We start from the raw sequence: 19,573 nt of genomic DNA, 5'->3' as shown, positions 1-19,573 counted from the left end.
CGAACACGTCCGAGAGGGAAATCCGACCCCACATTCAGCTCCAAGGCTCTAATAGGAAGAAATTAGCTCTTGGAGAAGGAAAAAACCCGGATTCAGAGGGCCGGCCTGGGCTTGTCATTGCCAGTGGCAACGATCCTGCGCGGGAAGGACGCGGCCATCGATTAGTGATGCCTGGCGTCCGTGGGGGGCGGGCGGGGTCTGTCGCCGGAAGGGGCGGGGCCTGTCGCGGGAAGGCCGCCCGGCGCGTGTTCGCCGTGGGGTGCCGGTTGCGAGGTGGCTCGCTCGTTCTGCGATCTATTGAGAGAGGCTTCTGAGAGCCCACTGTTGGTGTCGGGCGGGAGGGAAGATGGCGGCGGGCGGCCTGGTGGGGAAGGGGCGCGACATCAGCCTAGCGGCCCTGAGGCGCCACGACCCGTATATCAACAGCATCGTGGACGTGGCCAGCCAGGTGGCTCTGTACACTTTCGGCCATCGGGCCAACGAGTGGGTGCGTGGGGACGCGACGGGGGAGGGGACGGGGGGTCGTCAGACTTGGGCCTCGAGAACCCGCTGATGGGCAGGAGACGCTGGCGCCTGGAGGTGGATGGTGGTGCAGCGGGGGCCTGAGGCCGAAGTTGGGGAACTGGAACCGGGGGTCTGGGGGGTGGGGGAAGGGAGGCTGATCTGTGAAACCAGCTGCAGACGGGGGCAAGACTTAGAAGTCTAAGGTAGCCCACGTTAGGAGACCAGAACGATGGGGGTCCCGTCTGTAGAGGAGGCAGGGGTAGGGGACGAACGTAAGAGGAGAGTTCTGGTTCTGGAACATCCTTCAGTCTTAGATGGGGCAAACTTTGACAGAAGGAGATGAATCTCAAGTTGTAAACTCAGGGAAAACACCACGTAAAGAGCAAACATCGGGAAATAACAGACGAAATGGGGCTGGATCTCACGCTTAGAAGGCTGACGTTCTTGGGAAGATTACACCACAGCCCACCAAGTTTGCTATTGGAGTCCATCTGGGAGCTGAGTTATTTTAGTGCTCTTCTCAAAGCAGAGCCCCAGTGAAATAGTATTGAATGAAATGTAATTTTCCTCACAACTGGATTGGGGTAGGCGCATAAGAGACTTCAGTCCTATTGCAGGAATTGCTGCATGTGATTTTGCAACCCATCCACTTGAATGTAGAGACGTGTAATTTTTTTCTCTTTCCTCATAGTGATTTTTGTCCCAAATAATATTCATCAGTCCGTTATGTAACCATCCATTCATTATTTTTAGATAAGTTACAAGACATTATAAAGAATTTAGCCTGGATGAATGGATTTCAGATAAATTTTTTGATCTGTTCTCTGAGTCAGTAACAGCATTTAAGCAAGGAAAACATCCATATCGAACAAACCCATATGTTTTTTAACACTCACGTTCGTAAACCTACTTATCTCCAGTAAGGATCTTGAGCAGCCTGTAATAAAAACTGGCCTGAAAATCATTAAAACAAAAATAAAAAAATAAAGAAGCAAAAAGGAGAGAACAGTTTTGAAACTTAGTTTCCAAAGTTCTTAACTAGGAAATTTACTGAAATGGAGCAAAGAATCTAGGTCTGCTCTCCTACTAGCCAAAACCAAAAAGAAAACAGGGAAAGTTCTTTAACATTCATTGTTTTGAAATATTTCGGAAGTATACCTCTTGATCAAGAAAGAGATTATTTCCTCCTAGCTTCAAGGGGAATTTATCACCTGGGTCTGTATATAAAGGACATTGATCAACACAGTGGACAGTTAGTTTCCTCCATGGTAATTAAAAAAACATATAAAGATATACTACATATGGCTATTTTACTGCTCTATAGAAAAATGCCAAAGATCACAATTCTGGAAAGGTAATTCTGTAGTAAAGAGATAAGGTCCAGGAATGCATAGTTCTATAAATTGACTTGCCACTAGGATTAGAGTCTGGAGAATCCTGAGAAACTGTTGGCATATGGGTATTTCTCTTGAACAACAATTGTTTCCTGTAGGCTTTTGACAGTTATCTGTGTGACAGATACTTTTAAAAATAGTTACAGAGGTTTTTTTAGATAGCCAGTGAAGCCCATCAACAAAAGCCTCATCAAAAGGCAGAAGTGTCACAATGCATTATTTACAGGAGTTATGTTTTCCTGCTTCCTGGACTTGTTGCTTTCAGACAGGGCATAATTCATTCAGTAAAAGGTCATCCTTTCAAAGTTCTAATCTTCAAGGCTGCCAGAAAAAAGAGAGAAACCTAGTTCAGCTGCAGAGGAGTTGCTGGGGGTAAACAAATTGTCACCACTGCCTCCATATGCCATCACTCAGGGTCTCTGGATGGGAGCCTTTTGAATGTAAACACAATAAAAGTATCAAGAACATTTTTGAGAATGTAGGAGAAAGTACTTTCAAGGAAGCAGGTGGGGTGTAAAAGAGGGGAATTCTAATTACATTGGAAATAGATGAAGAATGACTTCAGGCATTCAGAGGAAGAGATACTAGGAATGAAGAGTGGACAGAGAATGATTTAAAGAAAGATTAAGAAAGATTATGTCATGACTAGAGTAGGAATTTTAGAGCTAGACCTACTTACTCTCCACTGCCAGGAAAAACTGCTTCCCCCAAATACCTGTGTATTAAATGAATGTTATAACCCTGGTATTACTTTTTACCTCTCAGTCCTTAGAGCAGTGGCTCTCAGCTGAAGTTGGTTTTGCCCCCAGGTGACATTTGGCAGTGTCTGGAGACATTTTTGGTTGTTACACTGAGGTGAAGAGTATTGCTGGCATCTACAGTGCAGAGGTCAGGGATGCTGCTAACCATCCTACGATGCAAAGGACAGACACCATGACAAAGATCTGTCTGGCTCACAGTGTCAAAAATGCTGAGCTTGAGAAACTACTTTAGTGGGGCTAGTGTTTCTAGGTGGTGGTTTTCTAAGTTTTCTGTGTGTTAGAATAACTTGGAGTATGAAAAAGTGCAGCTCACAGAATCAAAACCTCTGGATAATAGATACTGTTGAAAGCGTCATGACTCAGAAGCTACATGCATGATGGAGAGAGAGATTTGAGGGGGATAAATTGAGACCTACTTTTTCATTATTATTATTCATTAGAATAATCAGTAAAATACAGGTTACTTTGAGTTGTTTCAAAAATGTCAAACTACTGAGTCCAAATAATTTTCAAAACAGCACTATTTTATTTTTTATTGTTTTGAATTTTGAACTGCTTATTTTTTTTAGCACTTGTTAGATTTTATAATAGGATATAATATTAAATTGTTAAATCATACTTTTAAAATATAAGCTAAAATACCCCAGAACTATGAACTAGTACTTTAACATAAAAGTCTCCTTAGTTGGAGGATCTAAGGCACAAACATCTAATAAAATCTTGTTTTAATTATTCCCCACACCCCCAACCCTGCACTTTGCTCAGAAAGGAAAAAAAAAAATCTGGTTGCCCCTGAATAACTGGAGGTAACAGGAAAATGCATAAGTTTGACCTGGTTCAACCAAAATAGAAATGTAAATAGAAATTTACATTTTCTAAGCCCCTTTTATCTAGGTATCATAGAGCACTGAAAAATATGGTTTTTTTTCATTGCAAGATCTGAATGGTGTAGGCTGGTTATCTCTTTTCAGTGGAGACACTGAGACATAGAATAAACTAATTAGCACAGTATGATCTGGCAAGAACCCCACTCCAGGTCCTATATTGTAATTACTGAAACGTAATTCCTTTCTGTAAACAAACTCAGTTTTTGTGTGTAATGCTCAATAAAAATCTGTTTTAAGAATTACTTGTTATAAGTTAGAGAATATTCCAGGAGAAGCATGCCTTTTACATTTCTGATTCTGGATTTTTCAGAAGTAAAATGTGGAGTTAAAATTTTTTAAGAAAAGGGAATTTCTATTACATCGAGGAAGAAAGGAAACAAGTCAGAAGCTATTATCTTTATGTGTGCTGATATATATAAAATCTTGATTTGGATCTCTAAGGTGACACAGTCCAAGGTCAAATACTGAAATACAGGAAACTGATGTGGCCTTGTGGCAAGTGATCCTGACAATACCCATAGGTACTTCAAAGTCCTAGTTCCATCATCTGATCTTACCTTCAGTTTCTTATCAATCGAATGGATAATACCAAATATTTAGTTTTTACAAATGTATACTTAAAGTCTTTGTGAACTAGTAAATACTTGCCGACTGCACTGGTTAAACTTTAGGGGCACCTACGAATTATTAGACTGTTTGGGTATCATTTGTTGTATTGTGGCCATTTGCTCAATGATTAATACTGTGGTGGTTTGAGTTTAAGTAATTTTTAGTCCTTAAAGTGCACTCAGGATATAGATTTCCCAACAGACATGAATTAACCATGTTTGTTTACAAAGAGAGATAAGAAGTAGTGTTTGTGTATGTATTTTTTGCATTTTGACTCGGAATAGTTTTCAAAGTGCAGTGGCAAATGGGCCACATTTCAAAAATAAGGATACTTTTCACAGTATATTGGAGTCATTTATACAAACTTCATAGCAAATCCAGTTTAAGGATGAGCTACCTAACTTTCTTACCTATGCTTATATGTTACAGAGAAGACAGGCTAAAATTATTTTATTTGTTTTAAATTCTATATTTCTAATTGCATATTCTTTAATAATAAACATCTTGAGATTAAATATTTTGTTATTAAATAATGATGTTTATTATATCCATTTACTCTTAAAAAACAATGTTTAGTGGTAGTTTGGTATAATTTGGGCCATACTGGATTTTGGTTTTATGACTGATATAGTTCCATGGACAGAGAATAAGTTATTGAACTAAAGCAATGGTTCTCAAACTAGCATGCATCAAAATCACCTGGACAGTTTAATAAAAAACAGATTGCTCAGCAAACCTCCCCACCCCCACCCCCCCAAGTTTCTGGTTCAGTAGGTTTGGGCATGGGTCCAAAAATTTTCATTTTAAATAAATTCCCAGGTGATGTTGATGCTGCTGATCTGGGGATCACACTTTGAGACCCACTGAACTAAGATGAGCGGGAAATTGCTGAAATTACTTGAGCCTGTGAAAGGATTGCACTTTACATTTTTGTGTGCCTTTTATTATTTATTTCTAATTTTTTATTTTTTTATGACCGGTAAGGGGATCTTAACCCTTAACTTGGTGTTGTTAGCACCACACTCTCCGAAGTGAGCTAACCGGCCATCCCTATATAGGGATCCGAACCCATGGCCTTGGTGTTATCAGCACCACACTCTCCCAAGTGAGCCATGGGCCGGCCCTTTGTGTGCTTTTTAAAAATTATTTTAACAAAACACTTTTTTTCTTAAAGAGTGTATTTTTCACCAGAATTACAGAGTACTTAAATTTGAATGCTTACAGTAATGGATATTAATAATAAAATATTGAGGGCTTAAATATAATGCTGAAATTAAACCATGTAAATAGCAAAAGTACATTTTAAGTTCTAATTAATCAAACAATTGGAAACATATATATATGTATGATTAGTATGCATTGTAGTGATGAACATTAACATTGGGGCCTGGGTTCCTCCCTTTGGAGAAATAGAAAAGAAAGGCCAAATGAACTAACTGAACTATCATTTTAACTTTAGCACCTCCCCAGATTTTCTTAGGCAAATTCCATGAGTCCTAAGTTGGTAATAATTTGGTCTAACTTTATTTCAGAGATCTTGAGTCAGAACTTGACTGTAAATATTACACACCAAGTAGGTGATTTATTCATCTGAAAACTCTACAGCATCTTACCCTCTTCTATCTAGCAGTCAAAGCAGAGTTATTGGCAGATCATCTGCTCTCCTAGGTGACAGGATATGACAAGAGAAAATGAACCTGGAAAACAAAGTGAAGGATAATGAAATGCATACACCACTGATTTCTGCTGCTTACTATATATCCAATTTGGTGGATGGCGGAAAAGGCAGCACACTTTTATCAACTTTTCTTTCTAATGAAATCCGTGGAGCACACCTATTTCCTCATTGTTTAGCTAAAGGTGTGTTGCCATCCCTGTATTTTGTTAAGAAGACAATGATGGTTTATTTTGTACATGACAAAAGAATGCCTGCTTCCAGCTGCCTAGTCAGCAGAGCCACGGTTATGCATAGAGCCTGCTTCCTTCTTTGCCTGAGAGTATCCCCTCATGCTGCACACATTTGGCCCCTGCAGTTTCACCTGCTTAAAATTGGGTGTAATTCCTATTTTGTACTATGAGAAGTTCATGTTCTCTGCCTCTGAATGAAGAGAACATACATGTGTTATGGGTTTGTTTGTTTGTTTTAGGAGAAGACTGATGTGGAAGGAACCTTATTTGTTTACACAAGGTAAGAGTATTTTACTTTTATAAAGAAACTTGACAATCTTTGAAATAATATTTTAGCTCAGTTGTGTCACTCTTCACGTGTTTTATTTCAAAGAGAAGTAAAAGAACTGAATCTTAGTTTGAAATTATTAGTTGACATGGGAAGAAGAATACTGAATACTGTCACCTGGTATTCTGATGAAACTAACTTCAGAATATAATTTAAACTTTAATATAGACGAACTTAAATCTTTGTCTTCTGTTTTAAAAAGTGTTAGATATTTATCCTTTGCTTCAAATGAATAGTACAAAGTTCTTGAATATAATGCATTGGCAAGGAGCTGAGAAATACGCTGTTAGGAATATTAGATTATTTAATATTTGGGAAAATATTGATTACGCTTTCCTCACCCTTGACTGTTTAAAAAAGCATGATCCAAAACTGAAGATGTCTTATATTCCTCCATTGTCTAATTAGTGTAGAATGTGTTTCAGGATAGATTTAGTAAACTCATGTTTTTAGATGTTCATTTTATCAGATATTATTAACATCATACGTGTATGTTTATGTCTTAGTTGCTAAACTTTTTATTCACATAACCATTCACATAGAATGTCATAGCTGAAGCCTATCACCTGCAGTGGGGGTGCATAGATGAAATACAAAGGCCTAGTACAAACCTTTCTGTGGGTAACAGTTTCACTGGGGAGATAGGAAATACACACACCCATACTCACAGGTATATTTTCTTTATACATATATTCACATTTCAGATAAACCACAATGCAGGATAGACTATCCTAAGGGCCAGCTGATAGGTTGGTTATAAACAATGAATGGACAGCTGTGATTGTAGAAGGCTTTATAGAATTGGAGGGTCTTAAGTCGGGCCTCAGGAATAAGGTAGAACTTAACTTGCATAGAGGAGAGGGGAGGGTAGTCTCAGTAGGAAGAGTGGCAAAAGCAGAGGATGTTAAAGGTACAGTCAGGAAAATGACTTTGGTGCAGAGGGTTTATATTGGTTTTTATCAGTCAGCAAGTGTAAAGAGCTTTGCTGGCTTGGAAAGGCACACTAAGGATTTTGGAATTTTCTTAGCAGTAGAAAGTCATTGAAGGTTTATGAACAGGATAGTAATAGAGTTATGAGAAAATGTATGGAGAAATCAGTGTATTAACATGAGGATGCATTGGTTCTAGAAAAAAATGGAGTTAGGACATTGAGAAGATTATTGCAGTGGAATAGATATGAGATTGTGAGAGTTTGGACTAGAATGATAGAAGTTGAAATGGAAAGGGCATTGAAAGACCGCATGTATGGGGCTGGCCCATGGCTCACTTGGGAGAGTGTGGTGCTGATAACACCAAGGCCACGGGTTCGGATCCCTATATAGGGATGGCCATGTGGCTCTCATGGGAGAGCGTGGTGCTGACAATACCCAGTCAAGGATTAAGATCCCCTTACCGGTCATCTTTTAAAAAAAGACTGCATGTATAGAGGGAATGGTGAAATTAAAAAATAACATTAATATTTTGAGAGTGGAAGACTGAGAATGACAAAATTACTGGCGGAATAGAAAAATAGGAAGTCAAGAATCTGGTTTAAGGATAAGTCTTCACTTTATTTTGAAGTAATGATTCTGGGATGGTAGCAGGGCATTCAAATAGAGGTATCCAGCCACTCAGGTTAGGGTCAGGGCTGGAACATAGAGTTTAGAGTCATCTGAGATAATTTGGTAGTTGAAACCATAAGAGGAAAAATGTTCTCTGAAAGGGTGAGTATAAAGAGGAAACTGGTAAGGGCTAATGGTTGGGTTTAGAGCCAGCTGGTAAATGGAGGAGAGCCAGCCGTAAAGATAGAAGCAGAACTGGAACGGTTCATGGAGACCAGTTGTGGGCACAGTGCAAGAATGATGGGGGTCTTTGTGTGCTAGATGGGAGGTCGGCAGTGGGGAAGGAAGGTCTGTCCAAGTGGAGGCAGCAGGGAGGGTGGAAAGGAAGGAATATGGTGAGGTCATTGGACTCTATAACAAGGAGGTCAGATTATTCAGTCTCAGAAAAGCCGTGGGAGTGCCCAAGTCTACAGTGTGTTCCAAAGCATTCCAAAGACACCAGAGCACACCACCAAGTAAGTTTATTCAGTAGAGTATGACTACCCTTGAGAATTTTGAAGTGTAAAAAAACCCAGACTATTGAACTCTGCTATGTGCCAAGTGCACAGTATGCATTTTCATTCATGTCTCACAAGTTTTATTTTTTTGAGAAATGAAAGAAGAGATGTATTAATATGTATTAATGATTGATTTTAGTGATTTTTAGTGTTCTCTTTTTTGAGCATGGGAGAATAACAAATTATAGAAATATTTTCTCTTTGGTACTAAAACCAAATATAGGTTTGTATTTTCAAGTATTAATGTACTGTATGTCTCTAATGAAGCTGTCAATTCAACAAACCATTTAATTGAGGAAAAAACTTCCCTGTTTTTTAATCTCTTCCCAAAGTCTTTCTCCTCAAGAATAGGATGCCTTTCCCTGCCCCTCCCACCACCCTCTACCTCCCCTCAAAAAACAACAACAAACAAGATTGTAGTATGTTAAAGTGTTTCCTTGATAGATAGAAAGCACGTAAACATTAAAAGGCAGTTTTCGGTACAGGTAACAGAGCTGCCAGTGATATATTTTGAATTCTCTTGCCGAAGGGAAGTCTGCTTTTAGAACTGCTTTGTAGCAATTGGCATATTTATTGTGCGGGCCTATTTTATAAATTATAAGATGGTATAGTACCCATACTGTTAAAGAAAGAGATGAGACCCTGTTGTGATAATGAAATATGAGAAGAATCAAACTCTGATTCTTATATAAAAACACCTAATCCCATTTTTAAAACTATTTCTTTACTGTATTTCCTACTATGTCTTCCTTTCTGTAATTGAGAGTTCATAGAGAACACCCACTGGTGATTTCTGAACTTGACACTTCTGGAGGACCCTCTTTGGGCGTACGTTTTTATTCTTCCTCTGAATTTAAGTTGAAATGATTATTATGATTATTTCTGATATTGATATATGCCTACCAGCACTTTAGCTTTTGGTAAAATAAGCGAGGCTTTCCATCAATTTTAAAATTAGAGGTCTCCGAAGAAAATCCTGTAAGTGGTAATGTAGCTGTATTTTATTTCTTTATCAGCATCAGATGGTTCAAGGTAAAATAAAACTAAGATATAAACACGTTTTTTCCCGTTTCTCATAATATTTCTGTGCGTTTGTTAATAACACCCTTAGTACTCTAAAGTAAATAAATGAATTCTGCTTGCTTTAGTTTCAGTGTGAGGGATGTGGTGTTTCATTTGTCATCAGAAGTTACACAGTTGAATTACTATATGGCTGTTACCCAACAGTAGGCAAATGGGCACGTAGTTGTTACATGTATAATATACTGTGTATAATTTGGGTTCTTTCTGCCTAATAAAGTAAGCAGTCAAAGCTTATTGAATAAAATGAAAAATAAAAAATCAGTAAATGCCACGTTTTTATGGAGAAAACTTTTAGAGTAGTTTATCCATGAAGCTGTTTGCTTTATATGGAAGAAAACAAAATATCTGCCCTTTGTACTGTTGCATGAACTTTTAGTTTAAACTACTCTTCTCCCAAGTTCATTGACCAGAGTTGCTTCATTTCTCTAAGAGATTTTGCAGCTCTCAATTTCCGACCAACACTAACATTTTCTGTGAAAATTTTCTTTGTATGATTGTGATGTACACTCTATATTAACTACCGAGATTCTTGAGAAGTGTATCTGTCAGTAATGTTTTAAAAAGTAGTTACCATCTCTGCCTTAAAGGAATTTACAACTGAGATAGGGAAACAAGACAGACAGACAGACAGACACACACCCCAATAGTGTAAAGAAGAACGACTTACTTTTACCAAAGGAATGACCGTGACAACCATGCTGTATTACATATGATTTAGCCCATAATGCCAATGATAAAGAAATGTTGCTTTATATGTATGTCTGCTTGTGCGAAGCTGTATATACATACCAAACGGTTGAGAGACATATCAGAATGTAGTTGTACTGAAATTGTAGTATACTGAGCAACTTGTCTTTTGGTCTCCCCCACACCCTTGGGTGATTTTTAGGTCTGCTTCTCCAAAGCACGGATTCACCATTATGAATAGGCTGAGCATGGAAAATAGGACAGAACCCATTACTAAAGACCTGGATTTCCAACTCCAGGATCCTTTCCTTCTCTACAGAAATGCCAGATGTGAGTCTTTCTTAATACATTGGGTAGTTTTAGTTCTGAGGTTTGGCCAAGTGTTTAAAATTGTGCAGCATATGCCTTCGTGTTTACGTTTAGTATTGGCGACTCTACGCGTCATTTGTTGGCTTGGGAAATGCATGCCTAACTGAGGCAATAGCTTCTTGGGAAAGCTTAAATGAATGTGAATATGATGATATAAGTACTTAAACTCTGTCTTCTGCAGCTACACCACTTTGTAGTGTGAACTCCTCATTGGTCTTAAGCCTGAGCAGGGCTGGGTGAGGTGAAATCTTGGTCAGGAGACTGCAGAAGGACTCATAAGTGGTGCCACTGAACTAATAAAGTTAATGATGCAGCTATTAGCAGTTTTTCCCTCATGTATCACTTCTGACTGAGCATACTGACAAAATGTCTGAGAGAGAGGACCTGTATTCTAGAAGTGTCATCTTTTGAATACACAGTAAATGAAAAATCAAAGTCCAAAGAGTTTTCAATCGTTAAGAATTTCATAACCCTTTGTAATGTTGAAGTTATAGTAGCTAACTAAATCGTCCTTGTCAGATTTGAAATGAGGAAGCAATTGTCTGTCTAATATTCTGTCTCCATTTCACTCTTGTTTTATCTGACCACTGTGTTGGACTATTTGGTAACCCGAGAAAGACTGATGAAAACAGCAATTTCAGGGCATCTCCACACAAAGAAAACAAGAACATACTGTTCGATACATAAATGTGTATGTGCACTTGCCTTGCCTGTGCATGCCCACGCACTTGTGTTTTGTGGATAGATTTCAAAAAGACTTTGCAGTTAAGAAGTGTTTTCTATACATTTTCCATTCTACTCTTTGAGCTCAAGATAAAAGAAACTACCTACTGTGTACTATTCAGTGTAATTTTAATAATGAATGTAATACAAGTGATATTTGACATTTTAACCCCAATGAATTATTTTGAAGTAAATATAGAATCATTTTAATGCATTAAGTGTTATGCTATATTTACTTACAATTATAGTTACATATAATTAAGTTGTCCTGATAGGTGGTCAGTCTAGTAGAAGGTCCAGTGAAATGAAAAGTTTTACAATATAGAGAAATATTCTGTTTTCTAATCCTGTTTCTTGGCGGAAGATGTACTTTATCAATTGTAGTTTGTAGTTTGAATTGTTTGTGTGCTTATGGTTATGTCAGGTTTTATTTTCTTTTTTGAGATTATTTGATTCTATGCCAAATTAATATATCATTTAAATCCTAATATACAGAATAGCCACAAAAATAAATATAGAAAAATGAATATTAGTGACATAATAATCATTTTTGGTTGCTTTTATTTTGGATACTTAGTTTACTCAGTATAGATAATATTTTATTTTAAATTCTTATTATATATTATGTATTATGTCACATACTATGCCAAAAATATAAAAATACAAACTCACTTTAATGTATGGATTTATAAAATAACTTTCCTAAGTCTCACAGCATTTATCTGATAGGAAATACTATTTGGATCTAATAAACATATGCCTCACCTTGGTTCCAGGCATATGCAGTCCAGAATGGTAGTCACTAGTTACATGTGCATGCTGAGCTCTTGAAATATGGCTAGTCTGAATTGAGCTGTGCTGTGAGTGTAAAATACACACCAATTTTCAGACTTAGTATAAAAAAAGAAGTAAAAAAATTTTATTAATTGATATTGAATAACATGTTGAAATGATAATTTTTTGGATATATTGGGTTAAATAAAATATATTACTAAAATTAATTTCACCTGCTTTTTTGTATTTTTTAATTTAAAATTACATATATGGTTCATATTTTTGGTTCACTTTATATTTCTATTGAACGGCACTGTTCTATTTTTCATTTACTTATTTTTATTTTCATTTATTTTTCCATAGTTAAGAATTATTTTCATTTATTTTATCACATTTATTAGTCACAACATTGTTAGGTAGACATTTTCACTGCCATTTTGTAGATGAGAAAACCAAGACTCACTGAGGTGACAGACCTGTGTACAAACCTACAAATTCTGATTTCAGTTCCATTGCTTTTTTCACACCATCTGTACTGATCTCTGTACTATTAAACATGAATGCAGATTGAAGGCAGCCTTTGGGATGCATATTAAAATGTTTCTATGAATTTCCTTCAAAAAGAAATAGTCTGTTGAAACAAAGAATGGAAGGGAATGGACCTATTTATTCTTCTAGTTTCATTTTGTTGTTTTTTTTCCTACTTAATATCTGATATTGATTGCCTTTACAACCATAGTCATTTGGTTTTAGTTTATTTATTTGTAAAAGTCTTTTCAATCCCTGCCATCAAAGGTACACAGAAGGGTTTATGACAGGTGCTGTCAGAGTCTAAGATATCTCTTAAATGTTTTTTATATGATTTAAATATTTCATATAGTAATTGATATGGTTTACATATTCTTCGACGACTTATAGATGCATTCATCATCCTTTGGACAAGGAACACAACTTCACTCAGGATTGATTTTTTAAGAAGTTTCTGTCCCCTAAAGATGTGAATAGTCAAGAATCTTTCAGTATGGTCTTGACATTTTACTTTGGCTTATGTATGTCATTGGCCATAGTTGGGCATTTCAAGTAGAGTTGATACAGATTTGTGGTGAATTTTCTAACAGTTTAGATTTAATAGGTGAAAAAGAAAATCAGCGTCTGAGGATATAACTATCCCTCTCTTGAATTGGATGAATTTAGAAGAGCAAAATAAAGAAGTAAAAATTCCAAACTCTCTTCATTTAATTAGCCAGGGGAAAAAAAGTTGATAAATAAAATAACTTTGAATTTTGATCAAACACAAAATAGATGATTTTATTATAGCAAAGCGTTTGTAGTTTTTAAACTTTGTTGTAATGGAATTTGATAAGCTTTAGAAGTAACTAGCTGTTAAGATTAGGACAAGAAATACGTTCATTCATTTATTCAACGAACATTTACTGAGGATTTACTGCCTGCCAGGCACAATGTTAAGGTTTTACATTCTCAGATCTTTTTCTTGGAAATACTGTTATTCCTGTCTTATAAATGAGTATACTGAGGTTAAGTAGATTAAATAATATACCATAGTCTATGACTATTTTGAGATGGAAACACCATTTAAACTGAGAAAGCCTAACTTCAAGAAAGCAGTAAAAGTACTAGCGGTGAATATACATATGAGCAAAGTTTATCTTTTAAAAAATACTTAATTGTTGTAGTGTACACTCCAAAGTTTAAAAAGCAGGGTTTTTTTGAAGTTGAGAATCTATTGTATCGCAGTTATTAGAGAGACTGTCAAATAAAAACTAATTTAGGAAAAAGCTGGATTTGACCAGTCCTTTTGTATTATTCCCTGATACTAACCATTTACAGTGATTTCCATTTCACAGCTAAGTAAGATTTTTAGCTTATGAAAATATATTTTAGTATGTATTTTCCCAAATATGTTATAATACTTAAGTTACAGACAGCAATGATAGGTAGATTTCAGAGCTAGGCCAACGTCTGTGGTTACAAGATTAAAATGAAGTTCTTGTTAGATTGTTGATTTCTTTGTAGACATAAGCCTGGAATATGTAGATCAAATCAGAAAAGACAAAATCAAGATATTTAGGATCAAAGCTGTTTTACAAAACTCCTCCTAAGTTTTAAAGCAAATTTAACACTTTGGGAGGTTTTGTATTCAAAAAGAAATACAATTTAAATCATTTATTGACATTTGTAGGATCTGGGAAAAACTCTTGTAAATAATGGAAATAGTACACTAAATGAAATTGATAATTACAGATAGTTCCCATTTTCTAAGTAGACCGTGTTCTAAAAGTTCCTTTTTAAAGTGATTGATTGGTGGACTTTTGGTTAAACATGGCAGATTGAGCACACTTCTCTGGTTCTCCTGAAACTTGATTTAAATGACAGTAAGAAAAAAGACATAAACCTACAAGAGTGGAGAATGCATTTCATGAAAAAGATGGGATAAACAAAAAAGAGAATGATATGCTGTGATAGCTTTATTGTTCACAATTATTAACTTTGCCTCTCTGCAGAATATTGTATGTCTCTGCTCTGTTCATGTCAGATTTGATATATGATTTGGTTCTTCACTGACCTACCCTGCAGGAGGATATTGTGTACTCACCCTGTTGAATTCATTTATGGCTATATGAATTGCTTTGGCCAGTGAAATGTGGGTGAAGGTGATACTTGTCACTTCTAAGCAGGTATTTTAGGAACTAGCTCAGGATTCACCATACCTCTTTTCCTTCTGCCATGGTGACCAGCAATGTTCTAGGCAGAGGCTGCTCTATTAGCCTGGGTTCTGGAATAAAGATAACATGGTACAGAGGTAAAAGTGACCCATGGTAGACATGTAGTATGTTCAAGAAATAAACCTTTGTCATTATTAGCTATTGAAATTTGGGGGTCATTTGTTATTGCACCATAACTTGGCCTGTTATGACTGAAACACACACCATCCAGGAAGAAAGGAATCTAAACATAGGATGGAGGTAAAGGAATTTCGAGAGCAGTGATAAAGAAGAGTTCCAAAATGACCTCTGTGCAACTGGAAGGGGTCTGTGCAACTAGAGATCAGTCAGTCTAAGTTAAAGGGAAAGGATGAAGGACTTTAGGAAGGGTGTTCATTTTCAAAGATGTAATGGAACTGGTATGGGCATCATCACCCACAGAAAGCAACACAGAAATTTTTATCTAAACCTAACCAAACGATTGCCTTCTCAAGCACATAAAATCAACATTCTCCAGAGGTTTTTAAAGGACTCTGAGTCTCAGAACAAGATAAAAATATACAAGGTAACAATCCGAAATTACTGATCATACAAAGAACCAGGAAAATCTGTCCAACTCTCAAGGAAAAATGTCAACAAATGGCTGCCTTGAGATAATCTAGATGTTGCCATCATAATACAGGGCTTTAAGATAGTTGTTACCTTGGTTTGTGAGGTAAAAGTGAATACTCTTGAAAATAATGGAAAGATAGAAATTCTCAGCGTAGAAATTGGTATAAAAAAAGAACCAAATGGAAAATTTAGAACTGAATAATACAGTATTTATTGGATGGCCTTAATAGCAGAATACAGATGACAGAGGAAAGAAGAGTAAGTAAACTCATAGGTATGTCAATAGAAATTGTAAACCTGAAGAATACAGAATAAAGATTTTTAAAAATTGGACAGGACCTCAGAAACCTGTGGGGCACACCAAGGTGAAGGGTTTGGATCCCCATACTGGCCAGCTGCGAAAAGAAAGAAACCTGTGGGGCAATATCAGAAGGTCTGAATATGTGTTATTGAAGCCTACTAAGAGGAGAAAGAGACTGATGTTGGTAAAACATTTGAAGACATAATGGCTGAAAACTTTCCAAATTTGGTGAAAGAAACAAATTTTAGATTCAGAAAACTCAGTGAACCCCAAACATGATAAATCCAAAGAAAACCATGCCCATAAATGTTATAATCAAACTGCTGAAAAACAAAGGTTGAAAAAAAAAAATCTTGAAAGCAGTCAGAGAAAAACAATTACGTATAGGGAAACTATGTTTTGAATAGCTACAGATTTCTCATCAATGTAACAATATTTTAAAATGCTGAAATAAAAGAACTATCAACCTATAAGTCTATCTCTAGCAAAAATATCCCTCAGAAATGAAGATGAAATAAAGACATTCTCAGACAAAAGGGAATTAAAAGAACTCTTTGCCAGAATAAATGCTAGAAAAAGTTCTTTAGGCAGAAGGGAAATCATACCAAAGGGAAAGCTGGAACTACAGAATGAAGGACAAACAACAGAAATAGTAAATATATGGCTAATTATAATAGACTTATTTTTTCTCCTCTCAAGTTCTTTAAAATGCATGACTATTGAAAGCAAAAGTTATAACATTGTCAGGAGGGGGTTCGATGTATATTGATGTGATACATGTAAGAACTATAACATAAAAGGTGAGGATAAAGGGACCTGTACAGTTGTAAAGCCTTTACATTTTTCTGTCAGTGGTAAAATAAAAACTCTAGTAGATAGTGAAAAGTTAGGTACATATATTGTAATTCCTAGAGCAACCACTAAAAAATAATGAGATATAATCATTAGATAAATTAAAATAGAGTACTAAAGAATTCAAATAATCCAAAAGAAGGCAAGAAAGTAGTAACAGGAGACATAAAACAAAGAATAATGATGATTAAGATGATTAATAATGATGTTAAGATCTGAATTCAATCATAATCAGTAGTTTATTAAATGTAAATGAAAATAAATAAATGTAAATGGTCTAAACATACCAACTAAAAGATAAGAGATTGTGAGGTTGGATTTTAAAAAATGACCCAACTATATGCTTTCTACAAGAAACCATTTTAAATGTAATGACATAGATATGTTTAAGGTAGAATGGTGGAGAAAGATATACCATGCAAATAATAATGAAAAGAAAGCTGGAATGGCTAGATTAATATCAGAAAATATAAACATCAAGGGGCTGGCCCATGGCTCACTTGGGAGAGTGTGGTGCTGATAACACAACGGCCATGTGTTCAAATCCCTATATAGGGATGGCCGGTTAGCTCACTTGGGAGAGTGTGGTGCTGACAACACCAAGTCAAGGGTTAAGATCCCCTTACTGGTCATCTTTGAAAAAAAAAAAAGAAAAAGAAAAAGAAAATATAAACATCAGAACAAAGAAAATTGTCAGGGAAAAAGAGGGACATTACATAATGATACAAGGGTCAGTTCACCCAGAAGGCATAACAATTGTTAATGTGTATGCACCTAACAACAGAGCTTCAAGATGTGTGAAACAAGAAGTGACAGAACTGAAAGGAGTTCTTTTAAAAAAGAAATCTGCAATTAAACTTGGAAACTTCAGTACTCTACTTTGTATAATTGATAGAGCAAGTGGACAGAAAACAGAAGACCTGAACAATAGTATCAACTAACATGACACAGTTGACACAATTATATAACATTCCATCCAACAACGGCAGAATGCACACTCTCCTCAAGTGCACAGGAATCATTTCCCACGATAAACTTTATTGTGGGTCATAAAGCAAACCTTAAAAATTTTTAAAGAATTGAAATCCAAGTATGTTCTTGAACCACAAAGGAATTGAGTTAGAAATCAATTATAGAAATATATCTGGAGCATCTCCAAATATTTGGAAATCAAACTTCTAAATAACCCACGTGTCAAAGAAGAAGGAAAATTAGAAAATATCTGAATTGAATAAAAGTGAAAAATACAGCATGTCAGATGCAACTTAATTTGTACTTAGAGGGAAATTTATAACATCAAATACTTACAGTCTCAAATCAATAATTCAAGCTTCTTAAGAAAATAGAAGATCAAATTAAACCCAAAGCAAATAAGGAAGGAAAAATAAGAGCAGAAATCAGTGAAATAGAAAACAGAAAACCAATAGAGAAAATCAGTGAAACCAAAAGCTGATTCTTTGAAAAGCTGATTCTTCAAAAAGAGTCAATAAAACTGATAAACCCCAGGCTGATCAAGGAAAAAAGAGAGAGGACACAAATGAACAATATCAGGAATGTAATAAGGGTTATCTACAGGCATTAGATGGATAATAAGGCAATACTATGAACTACTCTATGCCCATAAATTCAACAACCTAGATGAAATGGACTCATTTCTTGAAAAACACAAATCATCAAAATTCACTCAAGAAGAAACAGATAACCTGAACAGTCCCATATCTGTTAGAGAAATTGAATTTGTATTTTAAAATCTTCTAACAAAGAAAAGTCCAGGCTCATATTTTCACTGGTGAATTCTATCAAACATTCAAGGAAGGAATAATACCAATTCCACACAATCTCTTCTAGAAATGGAAGAGAAGGGTGTATTTCTTAGCTCATTTTATGAGAGCAGCATTATGCTTACACCAAAATAAATAAAGATGGTACAAGAGAAGAAAATTATAGACCAATATCCCTCATGCATATAGATACAAAAATCCTCAACAAAATACTAGCAAAATAATATTCATAACAGTATTATTCACAATAGCCAAATGGTGGAAAAAACCCAAATGTCCATCAATGGATAAACAAAATGTGATATATACATACAATGAAATATTATTCTCTTAAAAGGAATAAAATTATAATATGTGCTACAACATAGATGAGCCTTGAAGACATTATGCTAAGTGAAATAAGCCAGACACAAAAGGACAAATATTGTATGGTTTGACTTCTATGAGGTACTTAGAATAATCAAATTGATAGAGACAGAAAGTAGAATAGTGGGAGAGTTCTGGTCAAAATGGTGGAATAGATGGTCCCCTGCATCACTTTCTCCCACAAATCAACTAACTTATAACTATTAAAAAGCAACAGCAGCCAAGCTCGGGCTGCTAGAACTCAGGGGAAGAGGAGGAGAGACCTACGGAGTGCATGAAGGCAGGAGAAGCCACGACGAGAGAAAGAAAAAGCCGCTCCAACAATTTTGAGCCCCAGCCACTTCCAGGCTGGAGCTGCTGAGAGCACAGGGCAGGAGCTGGCATAAGCCACAGCTGTGCCCTTCAGATGAGGTTGCGTGGAAGTGGCAGGGGAGAAGAGGGCCTTGGTGGCTCCCAGGCCAATAAGACCACTAGTAGGGTTCCTGTGACCCACATAGGAGTGAGGAGCCACAACAACTAAAAAAAGGAGCCACTCGGAGGCCGGTGAGTCATCGCAAGGGACTGGTGTACAGCCTGTACCATGGGAAGTGTTTGCAGCTCAGGCGGTAGGGGAGATGGGCCCACTGTGAGAACACTGGGGCACAGCAAAGACAGCTGATCTGAAACCCCAATCAGTGTAAGAGGAGAGTGGTCAGGAATATAGAATTGCATGGGGTGCAGTTTGATGAAAAGACTCAGGCCCAGACGAGTGTTTCTATACAACCCAGGTGCATTGGACTTCACTAAACCCAGAAGTTCTGTAAAGTCAACCAT

The 19,573-nt window shown here is 36.4% G+C and overlaps 1 protein-coding gene across 1 annotated transcript in view; it reads left to right on the top strand.

Moving 5' to 3' along the window:
- Window positions 1-241: 241 nt before the first annotated feature.
- Window positions 242-19,573, top strand: part of DCP1B (decapping mRNA 1B) — a 53,757-nt gene continuing 34,425 nt past the window's right edge. The window contains exons 1-3 of the mRNA XM_063077634.1: window positions 242-487; window positions 6,303-6,343; window positions 10,462-10,589. Coding sequence (XP_062933704.1) covers window positions 347-487; window positions 6,303-6,343; window positions 10,462-10,589 — 310 coding nt within the window. The 5' untranslated portion in view covers window positions 242-346. The remainder of the gene's footprint in view (window positions 488-6,302; window positions 6,344-10,461; window positions 10,590-19,573) is intronic.

Source organism: Cynocephalus volans, chromosome 1 (assembly GCF_027409185.1).
Source record: "Cynocephalus volans isolate mCynVol1 chromosome 1, mCynVol1.pri, whole genome shotgun sequence".
Taxonomy (NCBI): domain Eukaryota; kingdom Metazoa; phylum Chordata; class Mammalia; order Dermoptera; family Cynocephalidae; genus Cynocephalus; species Cynocephalus volans.
The sequence above is the reverse complement of the archived record's forward strand: the minus strand, read 5'-3'. Positions and strand labels throughout refer to the sequence as shown.